At 39.8% G+C, this 25,128-nt stretch overlaps 2 protein-coding genes across 5 annotated transcripts in view; one reads left to right on the forward strand and one right to left on the reverse strand.

Annotated features, from left to right (window-relative positions):
• Positions 1-20: 20 nt before the first annotated feature.
• Positions 21-25,128, forward strand: part of LOC101102969 (lysozyme C, tracheal isozyme) — a 76,299-nt gene continuing 51,191 nt past the window's right edge. For 2 of the 4 annotated variants that reach the window (XM_042246930.1, XM_060412807.1), the window contains exons 1-2: positions 280-362; positions 3,732-3,801. Coding sequence is in view for 1 of the 4 variants with exons in the window: in XM_060412806.1 (XP_060268789.1) it covers positions 618-620; positions 3,732-3,801 (73 nt within the window). In the remaining 3 variants the exon portion in view is untranslated. Of the gene's footprint in view, positions 155-279; positions 363-452; positions 621-3,731; positions 3,802-25,128 lie in introns of those variants that run through there. The other 2 variants (XM_060412806.1, XM_060412809.1) reach the window with 2 other exon arrangements.
• LOC101102714 (lysozyme C, milk isozyme) lies at positions 10,903-16,417 on the reverse strand. Its single transcript, NM_001306119.1, is given in 4 exon segments — positions 10,903-10,969; positions 12,238-12,316; positions 14,356-14,520; positions 16,282-16,417. Coding segments are annotated over 4 exon segments (447 nt in total).

A 25,128-nucleotide genomic window follows, 5' to 3' on the forward strand; every position in this document is an offset into this window, starting at 1 on the left:
TCGCCGCTCCCTCAGAGACCCCACTCCTCCCGCGCGGGCCCAGGAGGAGGGTTTCTGGTCGAAGGAGGACGAGTCAGCGGGGTTCCGGTCGCCTAGGAAGCGCCAACTCCTCGCCGGGGACGGCGTCCCGGAAGCCCATTCAGCTCTGCTCTCGGTAAGGTCGGATCTGGAGTGGGCGGCAGCGGCGAAGTGTGCGCAGGCGCGACGAGCTCTCTTACACTGCGCACGCGCAGGGCCGCTGCGGTGGGTGTCGGGGGACCAATCTCGGTTGCCAGGGTCAGAGGAAGCCGGGAATTTCCAGTCAGCGTGTCGATGGCCCAGACCACCTGGCTTCGCAGTGACAGAGAAACTGGCTGTTCGAGGTGATACATTGCCATCGCTAAAGCGTTACAATTCTGAAATTATGTTCATGATATCTCGGCTACTCACTGCTTTTCTTTGCGTTCAACTAGCCGTCTCAGGGGACCACAGAGGATGGCGTCACTGACTCAATGGATATGAGTCTGAGTAAACTCCAGGAGTTGGTGATAGACAGAGAAGCCTGGCTTGCTGCAGTCCGTGGGATCGCAAAGAGTCGGACACGACTGAGCGACTGAACTGAGCAGTCTCAGACTTACATGGTTGCATCGATTCTTTATTTATTATTCTATTTTTATTATTTATTTAAATTTATCATTTATTATAATTTATTTACTGCCTTTTTCATCTCTTTCCTTCCTTTTTCTGTTCAGTTTCGATTCTAAGATCCCTAACGTGACAACGGACCTCCCCTCCTTTGTCCCTTCTGTGGTACTAACTACTTTGCAAGTTTTGTTGTTTGTCGTTCAGTCTCTCAGTCGTGTCTGACGCTATGCCACCGCATGGGCTGGCATACACCAGGTTTCCCTGTCCTTCACTATCGCCTGGAGTTTGCTCAAACTTCTGTCCATTGAGTCGATGATGCCATCCAACCATCTCGTCCTCTTTTCCTCCTACCCTCAATCTTTCCCAGCATCAGGGTCTTTTCGAGTGAGTCAGTTCTTTGCATCATGTGGCCAAAGTATTGGGCTTCAGCTTCCGCATCAGTCCTTCCAATGAATATTCAGGGTTGATTTCCTTTAGGATTGACTGGTTTGATTTCCCTGCTGTTGAAGGGACTCTCAAGAGTCTTCTCCAGCACTACAGTTCAAAAGCATCAGTTCTTCGGTGCTTAGATTTCTCTATGGTTCAACTCTCGCATCTGTACGTGACTACTGGAAAAGCCATAGCTTTGACTAGGCATGCCTTTGTCAGCAAAGTTTTGTCTCTGCTTTTTAATATGCTGTCTAGCTTTGTCTTAGCTTTTCTTCCAAGGAGCAAGCATCTTTAATTCATGGCTGCAGTCACCATCCACAATGATTTTGGAGTCCAAGAAAACAAAGTCTGTTTGTTTCCATTTTTTCCCCATCTATTTGCCATGAAGTGATAGATCAGATGCCATGTTCTTAGTTTTTTGAATGTTGAGTTTTAAGCCTTCTCTTTCACCTTCATCAAGAAACTGTTTAGTTCCTCTTCACTTTCTGCCTTAAGGGTGGTATCATCTGCATATCTGAGGTTATTGATATATCTCCAGTCTTGATTTCAGCTTGAGTTTCATCCAATCTGGCATTTCATATGACGTATTCTGCCTATAAGTTAAAATAAGCAGGGTGACAATATACAGCCTTGATGTACTCCTTTCCCAATTTTGAACTAGTCCATTGTTCCATGTCCAGTTCTATCTGTTGCTTCTTGACCTGAGAAATACCCTACAGAAAATAGGCAGTTTAGCTAAACACATGCCTGGTACTAAGACTTCATCTGTCATTTAACTCTAAAATACTGGCAACCAGGCCTTTTTTTTTCGAGTAGAGAATAGGGAGAGGCTGCCTTGGGGGATGTGACCAGTCTAAGAGGAGAGATCTAAGGAGCCTCAGTGAAACTGACTCAACCCACCAGGTCATCCTTCAGTGAAGTACTCATGGTCAAATCCACACAGGCCCTCAGAACCTCAAATGACTTTTAAAGTTTCCCAATCCTAAATTTAAGTAGATAACCAAGGATTGCCAAATAACAGAGAAACGCCTCTAGTATGAAAGATATAATCCAAAGTAAACAAGCGAAATGGCAGATTAGAGGAAACAGAGAAGTCAACTAAGATAAAAATCAATCAAACTGTTATTATTAATGTGCTGTGTGCTGTGCTTAGTCATTCAGTCATATCCAAATCTGTGACCCCCATGCACTGAGGCCCACTAGGCTCCTCTGTCCATGAGGATTCTCCAGGCAACAATACTGGAGTGGGTTGGCATGCCAGGGAATCTTCCTAACCCAGGAATTGAACCCAGGTCTTCCACATTTCAGGCAGATTCTTTACCATCCAGGCCACCAGGGAAGCCCAAGAATACTGGAGTGGGTGGCCTATCCCTTCTCCAGGGGATTGTCCTGATGCAGGAATTGAACCAGGATCTCCTGCATTGCAGGTGGATTCTTTACCAGCTGAGCTCCCAGGGAAGCCCTTATTGTACTATATCCAAAATATAGCAAATACTACATATTATTATATATAGTACATATTATTTACTACATATTATATATAGTAAATATATTAATACCATATATAGAATAAGAAATAGCAAGCATGACACAAAACAAGGAGAAAAGAGTATTGAAAAATGAAAAGGAGTTGTTGGAAGTTAAAACTATAACAGAAATGAAAAAAAAAAAAAACTCAGAGCAAGGTTAGACTAATGAAATTCTTGCTGCCTCTGAAGACCTAGAGGAGATTTAAATGGAAGATATAGAGCAGTGGGGATTGCGAGGTACAAACTAGCATGTATAAAATAAACTGAGACTTCCTTGACTGTCCAGTAGCTAGGACTCATCACTTCTACTGCAGGGTGCATATATTTGATCCCTGCTTTGGGAACAAAGATCTTACAAGCCATGCAGCACAGTCCAAAATAAATAAGTTACAAGGATATACTGTACCATACAGGGAATATAGCCAATATTTTATAATAACTAAATGAAATATAACCTATAAAAATGTGAATCACTATGTCGTACACCTCAAACTTAGTAATATTGTACATGAACCATACCTCAATAAAGAAAAAAGAGACCTAGAGTTTGGGAATTGAACTAATGATAGATACAAATAAAGGTAAGCCAATATAACAATTATGCAGTTACTGGCTCTAGGGAAAATAAAATCTTGCATAAGAGAAGAAAGTAATTGTATTTGCTGCTGCTACTGCTAAGTCGCTTCAGTCGTGTCCGACTCTGTGTGACCTCATGGACGGCAGCCCACCGGGCTCCCCCATCCCTGGGGTTCTTCCTGCAAGAACACTGGAGTGGGTTGCCATTTCCTTCTCCAATGCATGAAAGTGAAAAGTGAAAGTGAAGTCGCTCAATCGTCTCTGACTCTTAGCGACCCCATGGACTGCAGCCCACCAGGCTCCTCCATCCATGGGATTTTCCAGGCAAGAGTACTGGAGTGGGGTGCCATTGCTATGTAAATACTGAGTATTGATCTTAAAAAGAATATGGAATTACATTGGAAGGATGGGTTTTAGGGAAAGGTGCCATGTGTGATGGGATACAGAAGGAGGAAATAGAATTTAATCCTTAACTTCCACTGTAGAAACCAACATCAGGAACAATACAAGTCTGACACTTTAAACCATGGGAGAAAATATAATTTTTTTTCTTTTTTCGGTCATATCTCACAGCTTCTGAGATCTCAGTTCCCAGACCAAGGATTGAATCCAGGCAATGGCACTGAGAGTACTGACCTAACAGGTAGGCCACCAGGGGACTTCCTATGATTCGTTTTTAAATTTAATTAAATTTATTTTTTGGCTGTGCTGGGTCTTGGAGCTGCGCAGGGGCTTTCTCTGGTTGCAGCAAGCAGGGACTACACTCTAGTTGTGCTCAGGCTTCTCATCTCAGTGGCTTCTCTTGTTGGAGAGCATGGGCTCTAGGGCACATGGGCTTCAGTGCTTACTGCTGCGGTATTCAGTAGTTGTGGTGCCTGCTGCCTAGAATTCTAACATTAAGCTGAAAAAGTAGAAAACAGCTGCATGTGAAGAGGGAAAAATGGGGAGTTACATAAAAATCTTGTAGAAGTATCTGACTGTAAACATTGAGAATTTATAACCTCATAAAAATTTAAAATGATTTAAAATTAATTTGTATAATAAACATGTATTTAAATGAAAAATATTTTATCTATGAATGATATTAGTCACTCATGACTATAATTGTTCGTAATTCCCTTTGTGTCTGCTAAGTCGCTTCAGTCATGTCTGACTCTGTGACACTATGGACTGTAGCCTGCCAGGCTTCTCTATCCATGAGGTTCTGTGGGCAAGAATACTGGAGTGGGTTGCCATGTGCTCCTCCAGGGGATCTTCCCAATACTGGAATTGAACCCACATCTCTTACATCTCCTGCACTGGCAGACAGTTTCTTAAGCAGTAGTGCCACCTGGGATGCCCCTTAGCAACTTAAAAAAATATATTTTTAAAGTAAGTCTGCTAAATACAAATGGAAGAAATGTGCTCAGGGCTCAGTTATAATTAGTGCCACATGAAAGCCCAGTTTTAATCTGGAATATCACTCTCTGTTTCAAATAATATCCTGACGTGAAGGTAAGCAACATTGGAATTGAACTTCTTTTAAAAATGATGAAACTTTCATATTGATTTTTACTTTGTCCTCTGAATAAGGGTGAAAATTTGGTTTTGGAACTTGATTGTATTAAAATAACAGGTATAAGTGAGACATGACATTTATCAAAAACACAGCAAAATCTCCAACAAGAATTGCTTTCTCTCTTAGGCCAACTTTTGCTAATCTGCCGGGGTCCAGCCCCGGTGGATCCAGGGTGATTCGAAGGTGGGGACGGAGTCGGTGTCCTTGGAAATAACTTATTTAATTACAGATAGAGAGGGATTAGAAAATTAGCAGAGAAAAAGAGGCTGAATAACTTGGTTTACATGGAATACCAATCACCACCTACGTAGGCCGCAGGCGTCTTCCCATTCTCCCGAAGGAGAGGAGACACTGAGGCCCCCCCGGTCCGATCTTAGAAGCCCAGGCAAAATTAGCGGGCCTGGTGGGTACCCATGCACCAGATGGGAATCCAGCCAGAAAAACGGGGAGCAAGAAAGAAAGAAAGAAAGAATCCAGCAAGAAAACGGGGAATCAGTCTTTCCGGAAAATGATCCGATTTCTTTATTTTTGGGTTTGCTTATATACCTTTTGTTACACATAGGGATGAATACAGAGTCACACGGGGGTCAGCAGTCCTGACCTTTATCAAAATCAGGTGCTTTACATAAAAAAAAGATCTTAGGGGTTTTACATCATCTTCTGGCCATGAGGCCTGCTGACATTTTATGACCCTTTCTTTCTGATAACCAAAAACTTATTTTTTCCAAGGGTGTTTTTTCTTAAACCAGGCACCACTCTCCAAATAAAGTTGCATTCCTATAGGGTGAGGGTGTAGTGAGTTACAATCAAGAAAGGAATTTATTTAACCCAAGGTTAACATGATTAATCTTAAAGGTTAATACTTATTTCTCCTATATGCTTAAAGGTTAATACTTATCTCTCCTATATGCTAGTTATATTCATTATAAGGGCAGGGAATATGGAGATTTAGCAGCAAACATTAGCCCAACAAATGAAAATCCTTTCACCAATGTTCCCCTTAAGATCTATTTAGTCTTAAGATAGTGATAAAGTTACATTTTTACATAGCAAGGACACAGTGATTTATAACAAAGTAGATGGGGGAGCCTGATGGGCTGCCGTCTATGGGGTTGCACAGAGTCGGACACGACTGAAGCGACTTAGCAGCAGCAGCACAGTGATCTATTATAAAAGAGAAAATTCATTAACTCAAAAAGTCTAGTATTGTTAACCTTAAAAACTACTATATTTCCTTTTCTATATTCCAAATACATTGATTAATATATTCCCAGGTGCCTAAGGATATGGAGGCCTCGTGGCAATCATTGACTCAACAATGAGAAAAGCCCTATGCTAATTAAGACTCTCAAAATACTCCAAAACTCTCTGTGCTGTTTATGGTTGAGAGGTAGTAAACAATCATGTGCGTAGTGGCAGGAGTATGGATAATCCTGTCACACAAGCTAGTTTGCCAGCAGAGAGGTTTGACCTGAGACACCCTTATCCCACCCAGGGCAGGGAATTAGCAGCAATTATTGGCACAACAAATGAAAAACCCTTCACCAATATAATACCTAAACAACCCATTATACTAATAATTTCTAACTTCCCAAAAGAATTTGCCTTTAGTAAGTCTAAAACATCTCGTGCCTCTCAGGTTGGGAGGCTGTAAATAATCACATGTGGCCAGACGAACCTATACAGGTGGGCTAGATAACCTTCAGAGGAGTTCGTAAGTTTAAACACTCTTGTCATGCCCAGGAATTTTTATTGACTTGGAGCTGCATGTTTACTCCTTCTCCGAGAGAACCGGTGGGGAACAGCCCCCCATAAAGTCAGAAGTGTAGGCGAGAGCATGAAACAGTAAAGTAGATAGACTCTGGTTTTGGGGGTAGATGCTTGGGAACGGGGTTTCCTGAGACTTGATCACACCTTTGTGTATGCCAAGCCTCCTTCCTCATGACCTTTGCCATGGGCAAAGTTCCTCACTGGCACTAATCTCTGGTTGTTTCTTCAGTCAGCCATTGTTATGGTTCAGTCCTGGTGCTTCTCAGATATATCCTATCTCTGCATCTGAGCTGTTACTCTTCAAGCCTCTCTCCCCTACCTTGACTCATTCTTTGTACACCTCTGAATGTCCTGTTATGAATAAACCCACATTCTTTCCTGTTGATTCATATTAAAATGCTCCCAGAATCTTGAAACCGGAGGATACACCTGAGTTGGGCCCCTCTGCTGTCCTCCAGGGGACTGGTCACATAGATTTGAGACCTGGCCCTTGAAGCCGCAGAAGCTGCTATACTAGAAGTGAGATTGGAGAGTAAAAAACTCTCAGAATGCCCAGCATGGGGGAATATACTAAATCATCAGGGAGATTCATTCAAGCAGCTGGTTTTTATTGACCATGTATCACGTTACAGGCACTGTTCTAGGTACAGGGAATGTGGGCATAAACAAGAGGAAAAACTTTTTGCCCTCCTTGCTGTAAAAACAGTGTCCCAGCATGGTATGTCAGAGATGAAACGCAGTAAAGATGTCCTGATGTGGAAGAAGGGGTGACTGCTTGAGGGGTATCAAAGCCTGAGTGGAGACCATCTATTCCATTGTGTGGCAGTGTTGGGAGATTGGTTACATACAGGCAAACTGATTAAATATGTGCATGTGCTCAGGATACATTTTAAGAATATTAAGGAAAATGGGTACCTGCTTTCTGACTGTATAACAAGGAAGTTATCAACATAAGAAAAAAACCTACAATTAACCTTGTGGCATGGGATTAGAATTGGAGGTATTCTATGAACTCAATTTGAGTAGATAAATGTTAGGTAAACACATACATCCTCTAGACTCTGTCCTTTGATGGGACATGGGAACAGTGCTACTCTACTGCCCAGAATTGTTTTTTTAAATACTATTATCCACTGTGAGGGCTAAGAGCTTTTGGAGAAATAGCTGATTCTAGGATGAAGCAGAAAAAGAACAAGGTGAGCATTAGGACAGCTTGTGCCAAAAAACAAAAAAGTACCCAAAGAATGATGAGGTCATGTCAAGATGACGCAGAAGCTAGCTTGCAGAGTCTCTCTGAAAAGAGAAAAACCCGGGACATTGAGAACATCAAAATAAATGATAGCAATGGATTATGACTCATTATAATTGGAATAAAGTAGGAAGCCAGGGGTCCATACTGATATAATAAGTACATGCAAAAATTGATATTTTGATGAGGAGGAAAATTTCTCAGAGTATCTTGTCCTCTCCCAAATACCTCACAGTGAAGGTGACTTACAGACATCACCTTAATCAAACAATCAATGTGAACATCATCTGAAACAGAACATTTCAAAACTGCATGTCACCTGAAAGGGTGCAATGAGAAGAGGACAATATCACATCTGTGGCATCCCTGCCAGAGATGCATAACCTAATGTACTCCAGGGAATATCAGAAAAACCTTAGGCTATTGTACATCATAACTGGTTGAGGTCTTCAAATGGGTTAAAGTTGTAAAAGTCATGGAAACATGAAGAAGTTACTTAGATTGAAGGAAACTGAAAAACGTAACAACCAAATATAATGTGATTCTGAATTAGACCTTTTAATTAGAATTTGTGGGATACTTAATGAAATTGCATAGATCTGATGACTAGGTGTTCCTAGTTTTGTCAGTGTTTACCTCCTGATATGGATGATGTTTTGAGGTTCTGCAGAAATTACACACTGAAGGATTTGGAGCCATGGGCACCATGTTGACAGTGTATTCTCAAACTGTTCAGAAAACATAAAAGGCTGTACTGTACTTACAAATTTGGGGAAAGATTGAGATTGTTTCAGTCTCTTTAAAAAGTGGGAAAAACTCTATTCTTTTGAAAGTTATACTTCATCTAAAAGAAGAAGTAAAACATGTCTATCAAATGGTTACAGGTTTGATTCCTGGGACACTCCAACACTTAAAACTCAATCAGCAGAGAAACAGTCAGCCAAGAAGGGCTGAGAAGGAGCCATCAATGAGACAATATAAAGGAGGAGAGCTGAGGAAGAAAAAGTTTTCAGAAGTAGCAAGTGGTTCACTCTGTCAAATGCTGCTGAGAGATCAAGTAGGATGAACAGAAACCAGGTGATCACTAGAACTGGCCCCAGTGCATCCTGGGAGGAGTCATGTTGGAGCCGTTTTCAGCTGAGTGAGGACCGCAGTCAGATTAAGAAGAGGTAAAAACACAAAGGGAGGTGAGAGCATGGAGTGGGTGAATATAGATATTGCACCCCAGAAGTGTTACTGGAAAAGGGAGCAGAGAATGATGTTGTAGTTGGAGGGTTATGTAGAGCCCATGGAGAGTTCTGTGTAACAAGCCAGGTTACCAGGGCAGCATGGTGATGGACTGCATGTGGAAACACTGCCACTGGCTGGAGCAGAGGCCCTTCATCCTAGCAATAAAGGGGAAGGAAGGGAAGGTGGGCCCAGGGAAAGATGTGAATTCTGTTATGATGGCCAGCAGAGGAAAATTTTGTATGAGTTGCTTCTGTTCTGTCTTTGTAATATGAGACCAGGTCATCTACTGAGAGCACATGTCAAATATCAGTGGTTGGACTTGTTTACTGGGGGTTTGAAAAGATTGGAGAAGTAATTAGTGACAGTCATTTTGGAGAGTGGGGACACCAATACAGAAGGGTTGAAGAGAAGTGACTAAGATGATTAGGCTGACTTGAGGGCCCATTTGAGATTGATGTTTATGAAAGTAAAGTGAGGGGAATTCTTTGGTGGTTCCATGGTTAGGACTCCATGCTTTCACTGTTTAGAGTAAGAATTCAAGCCCTCTTGGGAGTTGGAGAAGACTCTTGAGAGTCCCTTGGACGGCAAAGAGATCCAACCAGTCCATCCTAAAGGAGATCAGTCCTGGGTGTTCATTGGAAGGACTGATGCTAAAGCTGAAACTCCAATACTTTGGCCACCTCATATGAAAAGTTGACTCATTGGAAAAGACTCTGATGCTGGGAGGGATTGGGGGCAGGAGGAGAAGGGGATGACAGAGGATGAGATGGCTGGATGGCATCACCGACTGGATGGACGTGAGTTTGAGTAAACTCCAGGAGTTGATGATGGCCAGGGAGGCCTGGCGTGCTGCGATCCATGGGGTCGCAAAGAGTCGGACACGACTGAGCGACTGAACTGAACTGAAGTGGGAAACTAAGGTCCCAGAAGCTGTGAGGCACAGCCAAAACAGATTAAAAATTTAAAACATTGAGAATCAGCATGCTTATGGATTTCTCTAGCAGTATCCACCTGTTTCAGTACAGGTGAGGATATAGGAAATAATAAGTGTCAGATCATTATTTCCCAAATATACACACATGTATTTCTTCAGAGACATTAAATGGGTCCAAACAAAGGAAGACAAGGTATGAACTGCAAAGCTTTTAATGAAAATGTTTGTTTTTCTTTTAGAACATGCATAAATTCACATAGGTTTGATAGCAGTTAATTCAATGCTTACAAACTTATCTGCCTCTGAATTTAGTCATAATGGATTCATTTAAGCTAATAAAACTAAGGAAAATCAACAGCTCATCTAATCCTTCTTTATATTCCTTCAGGATCAGCAAGATGCATAAATGAGTTCTTTGCAAAGGCTAAAATAGGTTGATGTATAAATTGTAAGCTTATTTTTAAAATTCTGTGTACATGCAACATTTCTATGAAAACATTTAAACCAAATGTCATACTTGTGAAAACAAAATTCTTGATTTGGGCTGTTTCCATTTTTAGCCATTTGACGTTCTGCTCTTTTTGACTGAATAGATGAGAGTTCACATGCCTACACAGGTGGGACTTTGCCTAAGATCAATTTGCTTAAAGATATTCTTTTGTTATATTTTTGTTGAATATTAGGGAGTACTTATATCATTCAAGATTAAGTCTGGGTTATCTCTTTGAAGAACTAAATGTACTAGAGATACATTTGATAAGGAAGATTTTAGACAAATATTCACCAGCATTAGTTCTGTTAGCAAGCTGAAAAATGTTGTAGGCCTATTATCAAACAATAAACACATGAGGTAAACATCAAGCCTCTGAGAAGAAAGACCACATGCTCCTGCTTCTGTAAAAACATTATTTGTTTGAAAGAATGATAGTATAACCTTTTACTCAACGATTACTTCCTTAATATGAAAAAGAGACAAAATGAGCTGAAGACGAACACTCCACAGTTACACTCTGCAACCCTTAACATAACTCCTGAGGTCTTTGTTTTGACACTTGTTTCTCCATGCCACCCTATAGAAAAAGATGAAACAAATGATGATAAGATTGAAACATATCTTCATTGCATTATACATACTTCAAATCCTTTGCGAGAACAAAATAGTTAATCAGTACATGAAATACAAGCTACAGACAGATCCAAATGTTGCTATTTATTAACTGGAGATATGTATACCAGGGACGCCACATCTCCACAAGCCTACACTATAGCACAGAATGCTGAACACAAATGTTGAGTCTTGTGAAGTCCCCAACAGCACTGCAAAGTGCATTCCACGTTTACTTAAATCCAAAAATAGTTTCAAGATATTGTGTAGAAAATTTCAAAACCTCTAGAAATTCCCTAAAATAAACTGAGTAGTAAAAGAGCAAAAGATTCTGAATCAAGTAAAATAGATTGTCTCAATGTAATACACTGTTTAGCATAAATCTAAAGCTGCAATTTTCAATTCTCAGTAGCATACTGTATAGTCTTTGGAATATTCTTTCACTTCTCTCACATCAGCAGGATAAATCAGCTCTCCTCTTTAATGCTCAACACATACCCTGCTCTTAACAGAAACTAAAGACTAATAAGATTAGTCTTATCCTAAAGACTAATCTACACCTGTTGTAGGTCCATTATACTTCAAATACAAACATACAAACAACCTCATAGGAAAGTGGTCAGATTTGTGGTTACCTGGTGTGGGGCTTGGAGGTGAGGTGAGGGGGTAAGGAACTGGACAAAGGCAGTAGAAGGTACTATAGACTTGTAATAATAACAGTAGGGATGCAATATATCACAGGCCTATGCTGGTGGCTCAGTGGTAAAAAATCTGCCTGCAATGCAGGAGATGCAGGTTCGATCCCTGGGTGGGGAAGACCCGCTGGAGGAGTAAATGACAACCGGCTCCAGTATTCTTGCCTGGGAAATCCCATGAAGAGAGGAGCCTGGCAGGCTACAGTCCATGGAGTCATTAAAGAGTTGGATCCAACTTAGCAACTAAACAACAACAGTACAAGATACAACATGATAAATATAATTAACATTGCTATATGTTATACATATACAGAGGATGCTGAGATTAAATTTTAAGACTTTCATTCCACACAAAATTGTTTTTCTTCTCTTTCTCTGATTTTGTATCTATATGAGATAAAGGATGCTTACTAAACTTATTGTGATAATCATTTCATGATGACTATAAATCAAATCATTATGCTGTGCACCCTAAACTTTTACCATGCTCTGTGTCAATTACATCTCAATAAAACTGGAAGGGGGGGAAAAAACATACCATGCTTTAATGCCTTGTGGATCACGGACAACCCTCTTTGCACATTCTACAGCTTGAGTGATGTCATCTTTCAGCAAAGCTGAAAAAGAAGTGGTGAGAAATGAAAACAATCTTCATAGAAATTTCATTTTAAGTTTAGGTTCAGTCAGCTTTATTCTCTTAGACTGAGGAAAGAACAAGTAATATTATTTTTTAAGAGTCCTTATATCTGTGTGAATTTTCGAGGAAAACTCTTTCTTCACTCCATCCCATTTGGTATGAAGTAAAGCATTCTGTTTCTCATTTACCAAAGTCAGTGGATGTTCAGGAACTATTAACTAATGTGATACAAGGGACTCTTTTTACTAGGCAGTGTAAAAACAAAACAAACAAGTAGAAACAGTCGAGCAGTTTTTTACTCAGCAGCTCTCCTAATGGAAATTTATCCTAAAGAAATGGTATGTACCCAAAGATGTGTATACAAAACGTTTGATAGCAGTTAATATAAAAGGAGAAAATGGAAACAGCCTAAGTTCTTAGCAGTGAGAGATAGACTGAGGGTCTCCCTGATGGTCCAGTGGTTAAGAGTGTACTTTCCAGTGCAGGGGATGCTGGTTCAATCTCTGGGGGAAGGAAGATGCCAAATGCTGCAGGGCAACTAAGCCTGCACATCCCAACTAGAGAGAAGCCTGCATGGCACAATGAAGATCCTGCCTGTGGCAACTAAGACTTCACATGGCCAAAAATAAACAAACAAATGTTAAAAAAGAAGTGGATTGATAAATTATAGAATATCTACACAGTATAACTCTATTCATCTTAAAAAATAATAAAGATTAGTATTTGTTAACAAAAATAATTTTGTATTATAATAAAGAGCAAATTGTATAGCAGTAAATTCAGTAACAATTTCTTTTACGTTGAAATACATTGCTTTTATGTTCTCACGTGGATAAAAATGTGCATCAGTTCAGTTCAGTCGCTCAGTCATGTCCGACTCTGCGACCCCAAAAATGTGCATAATATAGCCTTAATTCATTCACATGACTGATTTAGATTCTGAAAGATGTGGATGCTAAAAGTTACCAGTGGTCATGTACCTCTCAGTATTAAAAATTTCTATTCAATGACCATAGGTTATTCTATAATGTAAAAATTATTTTTTTATTTTTAAAGTATTATTTAAAAATATTTTTTAAAAAGATTAACTGGATATAAAATAATATTCTAAAGACTTTATTAGGATTTTGAATATTTAAAAATATAACTATCAGTTTTGCAATATTTTTTCAATATTTTATGTACTAAAGATTCATTTGTTATCTCTACTTTAAAAGGAACTCATAGATTATTTATTTCATCCCAATTAAATCTGTAAATTAGCTTGTTAGAATGATTATGCTTATAAAGGCACTGTATTTTTTGGAGATGCAAACCAAAGAATTTAGAAATGAAATGTCATAATGTTTCTAAATCAGTTTAAAATCACTCAGCAAAAAACCCCCCATATACATAAAAGAAGTAAATATGACAAAATGTAAATAACTGTAAAAGTACATGATGAGCATATTGATGTTTATTATGCTAATGTTTCTAATTTTCCATATATTAAAACATTTCATAATAAAAAAGCAAAGTTACATTTAAAAAAAACCACACATATTCCTCTTCTTTGGTTAACCACTAATCCTTTTGTTTTCCAATAAAGGAGTGCAGATTAAAAAAAATGAAAAACCCCTATAACCAAATTACCCCTAAATCTTTACAAACAAGGAAAGTAGGAGGAATGGCATTGTTCTCTACAAAGCATTAACATGTCCAGTTATGATGAAGTGATAGGTCACTCCAGATACTCTTGTATGTTAGCAAACAGCAACCTTTTATGATACCAGCTCTTTCATTTCTTACTTGAGGAATTATGAGGAGCAAAATAAGGAGTTTTAGGAAGTTAATATGGAGTTTTTCAAGGTCCCTGATGAGCCCTTCAAGACCTTTTTATTTCTATTGACTCTTGACCTAAAGGATCATTCCAGTTTTCCCATAAGATGTTTACAGAAAAACCTGAACGAACTTTTTGGATAACCCAACAGGTATAACCAGAGGGGTCTTGTGCCATCACTCCACATTATCTTGTCTTACCGCTGCAGGGTATCCGACAGGCGTTAACTGCTCTTGGGGTTTTGCCATCATTGCACCACCACCGGCTATTGATTTGAAATATCCCATAATCAGTGCTTTTGTCTCCACGATTGTAGTTTGTAGCACGTGTGTTGTAATTGCTTTCCCATCTGGCCAAACACATCCCTGAAAAAAAATTAGTAATAAACAGCAACATGACATAACTTATACTTCACAGCATAATTAGTTCTTTTTAATTCTGCTTTACTAACAACTTGTTTTATAAGTATAAAGATGTATCTTGTAAAATATTTTAACACTTTTGTGTTAAAGGGTCCTTAAGAGAATTCTTTTGTTAGCAAAACATTTGTTAATATTAATGAAACAAGTAACATATTTTTAAAAATATTAAAATAGATGTTTCGTCTATTGCTATTACCCTTCCCCTGCTCCCATTGCTCATGTAAGATTCAGCCTAGAATAGAAAAGTCAACAGAGTTGAGTGGATTCAGTCATTAGCGGCATATGTGAGTAAGTAAGTGAAGTAAGCGACTGAAGTAAGTCGCTTCAGTCATGTCCGACTCTATGCAACGCCATGGACTGTAGTCTGCCAGGCTCTTCTGTCCATGGGATATTCCCACAAGAATACTGGAGTGGGTGGCCATGCCCTCCTCCAGGGGATCTTCTCAACCCAGGTCTTAAATCCATGTCTCTTATGTCTCCTGCATCAGCAGTTGGATTCTTTACCACTGAGCCACCTGGGAAGTCCAATTAGTAGTATGCTGCTGCTGCTGCTGCCGCCAAGTCGCTTCAGTCGTGTCCGACTCTGTGCGACCCCATAGACAGCAGCCCACCAGTCTCCCCCGTCCTTGGGATTCTCCAGGCAAGAACACTGGAGTGGGTCGCCATTTCCTTCTCCAATGCATGAAAGTGAAAAGTGAGTGAAGTCACTCAGTCATGTCTGACTCCTAGTGACCCCATGGACTGCAGCCTACCAGGTTCCTCCATCCATAGGATTTTCCAGGCAAGAGTACTGGAGTGGTGTGCCATTGCCTTCTCCAAATTAGTAGTATATGCATACGCTAATGGAAAAATACTTTTATCTGGAAAAATAAGGAGTTTTTGAGAGAAAAAAAAAATTTCTTACGATACCTAAAGTTGAGTTTGGATATCAAATTAGAGTCCTGAAAAGAGTCATAGAATAGGAAAGACTATGTTATCCATCCATCCATCTAGCCAGTTACTCATTCATTCAAAAATAGTTATGGAGGGGAAATGTCTGAATTCAGTCTGAAAAATACAGTGATGACATTGAAAAATATGGACTAAAATACACAGTCACTTTTCCTTAGGACACATCTTGAATTTTGTGGAAGAAAATGAAAAATAATCAACTGGAGTCAGAATAATAAAATGTGTTTCAGGCTGCATTTCAGGGATCCTTATATAGATATTGACTGAGGGGAAATAGGTTCCTTCTGTCCCTGTTTTAAGAGTTCAATGAAATCTATAAAAACTTTGCCCAGTGTCATGGTAGGGGGACTAAAAATGAGAAAATACTGCCTTACTCAGGCTTGCAGAACTCAAGTTCCAAACTGTAAATGGCTAGAGTTAAACACCAAGGGCTTGACAAACATATCCCAGGTGCTGAAATATATTTTATAGTCAGCCTCCATATGCCAGCTGGCAAATTCAGTGGCTCTATAGGAGAGCAGTGGGACTTGGCATGCTTCTAACTGTATGGAATTTAACCCTCCCATGCTTCAATCCTTTACCCAGTACATCTGATTCTAAAGGAACCATTGATGTTTTAACCATTGTAAATGTACAGACCCATCAAGAAATAAGAAAAGTCCATTCACACAATATCCCTTATTATTCATCCTCTTTTAGTATCTGTTCCACACCTGGCTCACTATTTGGAAGGAGGAAGAATAGTTAACTTACAGTTTGCCAGGCTGACTCCCCGATAGCCATCCAATCCGAGTCTCTTCAGAGTTCTGGCAAGCTCACACCTCTCAAATTTCTTGCCCTGGACAGCAACAGAAAGGAGGAGAAGCCCCAGAATAAGGAGAGCCTTCATGTTGACTGACAAGCCAGAAGTCCAGGCTGACCAGGGTGAGCTGGACTTGGTATTTAACATCTTTTCACTTCCCTCTTCTCTGACCAGTTTTGGGGCTACACCCTTGGTGACATGTGTAAAGCAGGGCCTGTGTTTTGGTCCACTGACTTAAAAAAATTTCTTCCTCATGTTTAAAGGAATATGCTGATGTCATAAGTATTAACCTGCAAAAAAATAATAAAATGAGATTGCCTAATGACCTTGCTCAGGAAGAACTGGGATTAGCACTATAGCCCAAAGAGGAACTTCCTCCTATTTAAATATAAATTTGAGCAACTATAAAGAAGCCTGTGTTTTGGTCCACTGACTTTAAAAATTTTCTTACTTATGTTTAAAGGAATATGCTGATATCATAAGTATCAACCTGAAAAAAGAATAATAAAATGAGATTGCTTAACGACCTTGCTTAGGAAGAACTGGGATTAGCACTATAGCCCAAAGAGGAACTTCCTCCTATTTAAATATAAATTTGAGCAACTATAAAGAAAAAAAAACCTGAATATTTTACACAACTGAAAATGAGCTCAACTCTTTCACTAATTTTTTTCATTACATTGTTTTATGTACTTTCACTATGTTGTCTTCTTTTTCATGTAAAATTATTTTATATATATATATATATATATATATATATATTTTTTTTTTTTTCCCCCACAAAACAACATGATACACTGCCTGGTGTTCTGATAGGTATGTAGCTCCACACCATGTTGTTCAACCAGATTCCTCTACCAACTTTTTTGGTGTCTATTGAAAATTCTTAATTTGTGAATCAGTGTTTTCCTATGATAAGTAAGCTCATGAGAACAACATTCCTAACTCCTTTCTGACAATGCCTTACTTCACATTTCCATGTTAGAACATAAAAGGTCATTGCAAAGCAAAAGAACTTAACAATAAAATCTGCAGAGGGATAACAGAATATGCCACCCCAAATCTTCCCCTTTGGCATAAGGATTATTTTGAGCTGAAGGCAATTGAGAGGAAACAGATCCAAGAAAAATTCTCTGCCCTCCCCCAACTAGTTTCCTGAAAGCAGAACGTAAATTTGTGTAGATATTAATCACCAATAACTATTGACATTTATCAGCCCCAAGAAATCACTAGAGGACTGACAAAACAACATTTACTGAGTAGCTAGTATCTTTCATTAGCTTCTGATATATTTATCGTCCCACAATCTACCACCCTTGAAGCTAGAACTCTTCCTATGTCTTGTTGCTACTCTAAAAATATATTGTTTTTTGATTAAGATAATCTGTAAATCCTGGTTCTAGCCATGTTCTTGAGTTACTGCTGCCTGTGTTTCTCATAAGTATATATATGAAATATACATGTTAACAAACATGTTTGCTTTCCTCTTAATTTTTTGTTACAGAGCCCCAGCCAAAAACCCTAAAAGGGTTTCAGTTTCAGCTTAGTTGCTCAATCGTGTCTGACTCTTTGCGACCCCATGAACCACAGCACACCAGGCCTCCCTGTCCATCACCAACACCTGGAGTCCACCCAAACCCATGTCCATTGAGTTGGTGATGCCATCCAACCATCTTATCCTCTGTCGTCCCCTTCTCCTCCTGCCCTCAATCTTTCCCAGCATCAGGGTCTTTGCCAATGACTCACTCTGTGCATCATGTGGCCAAAGTGTTGGAGTTTCAGCTTCAACGTAAGTCCTTCCAATGAACACCCAGGACTGAGCTCCTTTAGGATGGACTGGTTAGATCTCCTTGCAGTCCGAGGGACTCACAAGAGTCTTCTCCAACACCACAGTTCAAAAGCATCAATTCTTTGGTGCTCAACTTTCTTATAGTCCAACTCTCACATCCATACATGACTACTGGAAAAACTATATCCTTAACTAGACGGACCTTTGTTGGCAAAGTAATCTCTGCTTTCGAATATGCTGTCTAGGTTGGTCATAACTTCCCTTCCAAGGAGCAAGCGTCTTTTAATTTCATGGCTGAAGTCACTATCTGCAGTGATTTTGGAGCCCAGAAAAATAAAGTCAGCACTGTTTTCACTGTTTCCCCACCTATTTCCCATGAAGTGATGGGACCAGATGCCATGATCTTAGTTTTCTGAATGTTGAGTTTTAAGCCAGCTTTTTCACTGTCCTCTTTCACTTTCATCATGAAGCTCTTTAGTTCTCCTTCACTTTCTGCCATAAGGGTGGTGGTATCTGCATATCTGAGGTTATTAATGTTTCTCCCGGCAATCTTGATTCCAGCCTGTGTTTCTTCCAGCCCAGCGTTTCTCATGATGTACTCTGAATATAAGTTAAATAAATAGCGTGACAATATACAGCCTTGACGTACTCCTTTTCCTATTTGGAACCAGTCTGTTGTTCCATGTCCAGTTCTAAGTGTTGCTTCCTGACCTGCATAGAGATTTCTCAAGAGGCAGGTCAGGTGGTCTGATATTCCCATCTCTTGAAGAATTTTCCACAGTTTATTGTGATCCACACAGTCAAAGGCTTTGGCAAAGTCAATAAAGCAGAAATAGATGGTTTTTTGGAACTCTCTTGCTTTTTCGATGATCCAGCAGATGTTGGCAATTTGATTTCTGGTTCCTCTGCCTTTTCTAAGACCAACTTGAACATGTGGAAGTTCACGGTTCGCATATTGCTGAAGCCTGGCTTGGAGAATTTTGAGCATTACTTTACTAGCATGTGAGATGAGTGCAATTGTGTGGTAGTTTGAGCATTCTTTGGCATTGCCTTTCTTTGGGATTGGAATGAAAATTGACCTTTTCCAGTCCTGTGGCCACCGCTAAGTTTTCCAAATTGGCTGGCATATTGAGTGCAGCACTTTCACAGCATCATCTTTCAGGATTTGAAAGAGCTCAACTGGAATTCCATCACCTCCACTAGCGTTGTTTGTAGTGATGCTTCCTAAGGCCCATTTGACTTCACATTCTAGGATGTCTGGCTCTAGGTGGGTAATCACACCATCGTGATTATCTGGATCGTGAAGATCTTTTTTGTACAGTTCCTCTGCGTATTCTTGCCACCTCTTCTTAATATCTTCTGCTTCTGTTAGGTCCATACCATTTCTGTCCTTTATTGAGCCCATCTTTGCATGAAATGTTCCCTTGGTATCTTAATTTTCTTGAAGAGATCTCTAGTCTCTCTCATTCTATTGTTTTCCTCTATTTCTTTGCATTGATCACTGGGGAAAGCTTTCTTATCTCTCCTTGCTATTCTTTGGAACTCTGCATTCAAATGGGTATATCTTTCCTTTTCTCCTTTGCTTTTTGCTTTCCTTCTTTTCACAGCTATTTATAAGGCCTCCTCAGACAGCCATTTGGCTTTTTTGCATTTCTTTTTCTTGGAGATGGTCTTGATTCCTGTCTCCTGTACAATGTCGTGAACCTCAGTCCATAGTTCATCAGGCACTCTGTCTATCAGATCTAGTCCCTTAAATCTATTTCTCAGTTCGACTGTATAATCATAAGGAATTTGATTTAGGTCATACCTGAATGGTCCAATGGTTTTCCCCACTTTCTTCAATTTCAGTCTGAATTTGTCAATAAGGAGTTCATGATCTGAGCCACAGTCAGCTCCCGGTCTTGTTTTTGCAGACTGTATAGAGCGTCTCCATCTTTGGCTGCAAAGAATATAATCAGTTTGATTTTGGTGTTGACCATCTGGTGATGTCCATGTGTAGAGTCTTCTCTTGTGTTGTTGGAAGTGGGTGTCTGCTATGACCAGTGTGTTCTCTTGGCAGAACGCTATTAGCCTTTGCCCTGCTTCATTCTGTACTCGAAGGCCAAATTTTCCTCTTACTCCAAATATCTCTTGACTTCCTACTTTTGCATTCCAGTCCCCTATAAGGAAAAGGACATCTTTTTTGGGTATTAGTTATAGAAGGTCTTGTAGGTCTTCATAGAACTGTTCAACTTCAGCTTCTTCAGCATTTCTGGTCAGGGCATAGACTTGGATTACTGTGATTTTGAATCGTTTGCCTTGGAAATGAACAGAGATCATTTTATCATTTTTGAGACTGCATCTAAATACTGTGTTTCAGACTCTTTTGTTGACTATGATGGCTACTCCATTTCTTCTAAGGGATTCCTGTCCACAGTAGTAGATATAATGGTCATCTGAGTTAAATTCACTCATTCCAGTCCATCTTAGTTCGGTGATTCCTAGAATGTCAACGTTCACTCTTGTCATCTCCTGTGTGACCACTTCCAAATTGCCTTGATTCATGGACCTAACATTCCAGGTAAAAGGAAACAAATGTTTCCTCTTGTACAGTTTCTAGTGATGAGGATGAGACAGTAAAAGACGGGAACACTCCACTTTCCCTGGAGACTGCAGTTGAGATACAGGATAACTGACAAGAGACCAGCAGAAAGTAACAGTTCTAACCATGTCAGTCTCCTGGAGATGTTTTGGACAATGGACTGGTTCAAAACTGAGAAAGGAGTACGTCAATGCTGTATACTGTCACCCTGCTTATTTAACTTATATGCACAGTGCATCATGTGAAATGCTGGGCTGGACGAAGTACAAGCTGGAATCAAGATTGCAGGGAGAAATATAAATAACCTCAGATATGGCGAAGACACCACCCTTTTGGCAGAAAGTGAAGAGGAACAAAGAACCTCTTGATGAAGGATAAAGAAAAGAGTGAAAAAGATGGCTTAAAACTCAACATTCTAAAAACTAACATCATGGCATCTGGTCCTATCACTTCATGGCAAATAGATGGGGAAACAATGGAAACAGTGACTGTCTTTATTTTCTTGGGCTCCAAAATCACTGTGGACCATGACTGCAGCCATGAAATTAACCAACGCTTGCTCCTTGGAAGAAAAGCAAGACAAACCTAGACAACATATTACAAAGCAGAGACATTTCTTTGCCTACAAAGGTCCTTATAGTCAAAGCTATGGTTTTTCCAGTAGTCATGTATGGATGTGAGAGATGGACAATAAAAAAGGCTGAGTGCTGAAGAACTGATGCCTTTGAACTATGCTGGAGAAGACACTTGAGAGTCCCTTAGACAGCAAAGAGATCAAACCACTCAATCTTAAAGGAAATCAACCATTAATAGTCATTGGAAGGACTGATGCTGAAGCTGAAGCTCCAATACTTTGGCCGCGTGATGCATAGAGCCATTCCTTGGTAAAGACCCTGATTCTGAGAAAGGTTGAAGGCAGGAGGAGAAGTAGATGACAGAGGATGAGATGGTTGGATGGCATCACCAACTCACAGGACATGAGTTTGAGCAAACTCTGGGAGTTGGTGATGGACAGGGAAGCCAGGCGTGCTGCAGACCATAAACAGTCACAAAGAGTGGGACATGACTGAGTGATTGAACAACAATAATAATAACAGTCTCCCAGCTCTGTGCCTGTAGTGCACAGTCAAGAGAGGAGGATAAAATTTCTCCCTTTCCCTTCCTTTACAAATTCACAGTGGCAGGAGAAAAATAGTTGTGAAAACAGATCTTGAATTGTGACTCTTGTGAATTTGTTTTTGGTAATCAACACCTATGGTTATTGATTCTTAGCCTCCCAGAAGGAATCATGCTTTCCTTTGTCATTTGTCATAAGGATGAAAAACCATGAGAAGAGAATCTCTATTTGTCTTGTTTTATATACTGAGAACTTTTGTAACAAGTGAGAATATTCCTTCTGGTTTCTGCCACTTGGGTGATGCAGGTTGTCTGTCAGGCTTGTATTAGCAGCTAGCCAGCCAGCTAGAAGTCTAAGACATGAAGTTACAGGCAAGCTTCTTTTTGTTGAACCAGGCCAGCTGTCAGGGGAGTTTATCTTAATAAAGTCATAACGGGCCTTTATCGCTTCTACATGATTAGGAGGGGAAGATCAGAGAACAAATGTCAAGAACTACAGATGGCACTCAGCCACTGTAAAACTTATGTAAGTACTGATAGCCAGGAAACTGCTTTAACAGAGGTCCAGAACATTTATAAAAAAAGCTTGATTTATTGTCCCTTACTCTGTAAGCAGAACCTACCAGGTCCAGACCTTTGTGTATTTGGGGATGGCACTTCACACACAAAAAATACTTAACTAATCTTCCTACCATTAAAAAAAAGAAAAATATTATAGCAATTATCCTGGATTTCTGCTAACAGACAAATATGTCCTGACTTCCTTCTTAGATAAAATCTACAATTCCTAATCCCTTGAAATATTGATTTTATATCTTTGAAATGTAGGCATTCAAAAAGATAATTGTTGGCTAAAGAAACCTTAGGACTGGAAAGAAACAAAGAGAGAGGTTTAAAAAGCAAAATGCTATTTAATATTTCTGTAACTCTGATGCCATAAACTCCTTTGCCAGGTCCCCGACGAGATATCTATTAAAGACAAGTATCTTTCGCTTTTTACTAAAGATTTCTGTGGAGAAGAATAATTCTGAGATCAACAGGGAGATGATATATGTATAATTATGGCTGCTTTGCATTGCTCTGAAACAGAAACCAACACAACATTATAAAGCAATTTTCCCCCAATTAAAAATAAATTTTGAAAAAGACAAGTAAAAATCTTAAAAAGTCTTCCCATAAATATTGGTAAAAGGCTTCTGCCATCTGAGTGGGTAAACTTAGCTTGGTCCATCTGCCAGAAACAGCATTTGTATCCAACTGCTGGATGGCATCACCAACTCAATGGACATGAGTTTGAGTGAACTCCAGGAGTTGGTGATGGACAGGGAGGCCTGGTGTGCTGTGATTCATGGGGTCACAAAGATTCGGACATGACCGAGCAACTGAACTGAACTGAACTGAACTGAACTGATTCTTACTTATCTAGAGAAAGAAATGGGAACTCATTCTGTATTCTTGCTGGGAGAACTCTAAGGACAGAGGAGTCAAGCGGGCTACAGTCCATGGCATCGCAAAGCCAGACACAACTTAGCTACTGAAAAACAACAACAAATTCTTGCTTAATATTTATAACAATATAACTGTTCTCTTCAATATCTTTAAAAACTATTCTAAGTTCGGCCCAAGGTGCTGAACGTTCCAAGGGAATGTTTTAGGATTTTTAATCCCTTAAAGGTAGTTCACTTCCTGCCCTAGGAATTTGCTGCTACTGCTAAGTTGCTTCAGTCATGTCCAACTCTGTGCGACCCCATAGATGGCAGCCAACCAGGCTCCCCCATCCCTGGGATTCTCCAGGCAAGAACACTGGAGTGGGTTGCCATACCAGTTGATAATTGTCTAAATGAATATTCTTATGTTTCAAAATTAGTTCTCATGAATTTACACTATTCTGGGCCTCTGCCAGGTGATTTTTATCAGGAGTTTTGTGTTTTTGAAAGAAGAGGGGAGTCTATGTACAGATGTTCCTTGATTTACTGTGGGATAACATTCTGATACTGGACTTCCCTGAAGGTAAAGTAAGAATCTGCCTGCAACAAGGGAGACCCAGGTTCAATCCCTGGGTAGGGAAGATACCCTGGAGAAGGAAATGGCAATCCACTTCAGTAATCTTGCCTGGAGAATTCTGTGGACAGAGGAGCCTGACAGGCTACAGTCCATGGGTTCACAAAAAGTCAGACTTAAAGCCATCATAAATTAGAAATAAAGTCAAAAATGCATTTTATATACCTAACCTACCAAACATCATAGTTCTGATCAGCATACCTTAAACTTTCCTAGGACCCATACATTAGCCTACAGTCAGGCAAAATCATCTGACACAAAACCTAGTTTAGAATGAAGTGTTGAAATATCTCATGTAATATATTGAATACACTCCCAAAAATGGAAAACAGAATGGCAGTCTGGGTATAAAATAGTTATAAGTATATTGGTTGTTTACCTTCATAAACAAAAAATGTCACTAGTCTGGGACAAGATCGCATTTCAAACTCCAAGTATATTCTCTACTCAATGCATTCCACTTCCACACCATTGTAAAGCTGAAAAACCTCAAGCCATTGTGAAGTTGGGGACTTTCTGTATTGTAATAGCAAATTCAGACACAGGGTTTGCCATGTTCCAGGCATTATGCTAAAAAGCTTAATATGTATTAAATCACTTCCTCCCCTTGAAAAAGGTACTGTGAACATCCCCATTTTACAGATGAGGAAACAGAAACCCACTGAAGTTCACAACTTGCCCATGGCTCCTCTGGGAGTAAGTAAAAGGCCACCCTGCTCATGCACTGCCATTTCTGTAAGCTCTACCCAATTTTTCAGTAAAACTGCCTAGTCACCCTGCTTATTTAACTTATATGCAGAGTACATCATGAGAAACGCTGGACTGGAAGAAACACAAGCTGGAATCAAGATTGCCGGGAGAAATATCAATAACCTCAGATATGCAGATGACACCACCCTTATGGCAGAAAGTGAAGAAAAACTAAAGAGCCTCTTGATGAAAGTGAAAGAGGAGAGTGAAAAAGTTGGCTTAAAGCTCAACATTCAGAAAACGAAGATCATGGCATCCGGTCCCATCACTTCATGGGAAATAGATGGGGAAACAGTGTCAGACTTTAATTTTGGGGGCTCCAAAATCACTGCAGATGGTGATTGCAGCCATGAAATTAAAAGACACTTACTCCTTGGAAGAAAAGTTATGACCAATCTAGACAGCATATTCAAAAGCAGAGACATTACTTTGCTGACTAAGGTCCGTCTAGTCAAGGCTATGGTTTCTCCAGTAGTCATGTATGGATGTGAGAGTTGGACT

Source organism: Ovis aries, chromosome 3, assembly GCF_016772045.2.
Source record: "Ovis aries strain OAR_USU_Benz2616 breed Rambouillet chromosome 3, ARS-UI_Ramb_v3.0, whole genome shotgun sequence".
In the NCBI taxonomy this organism is placed as follows: Eukaryota; Metazoa; Chordata; class Mammalia; order Artiodactyla; family Bovidae; genus Ovis; species Ovis aries.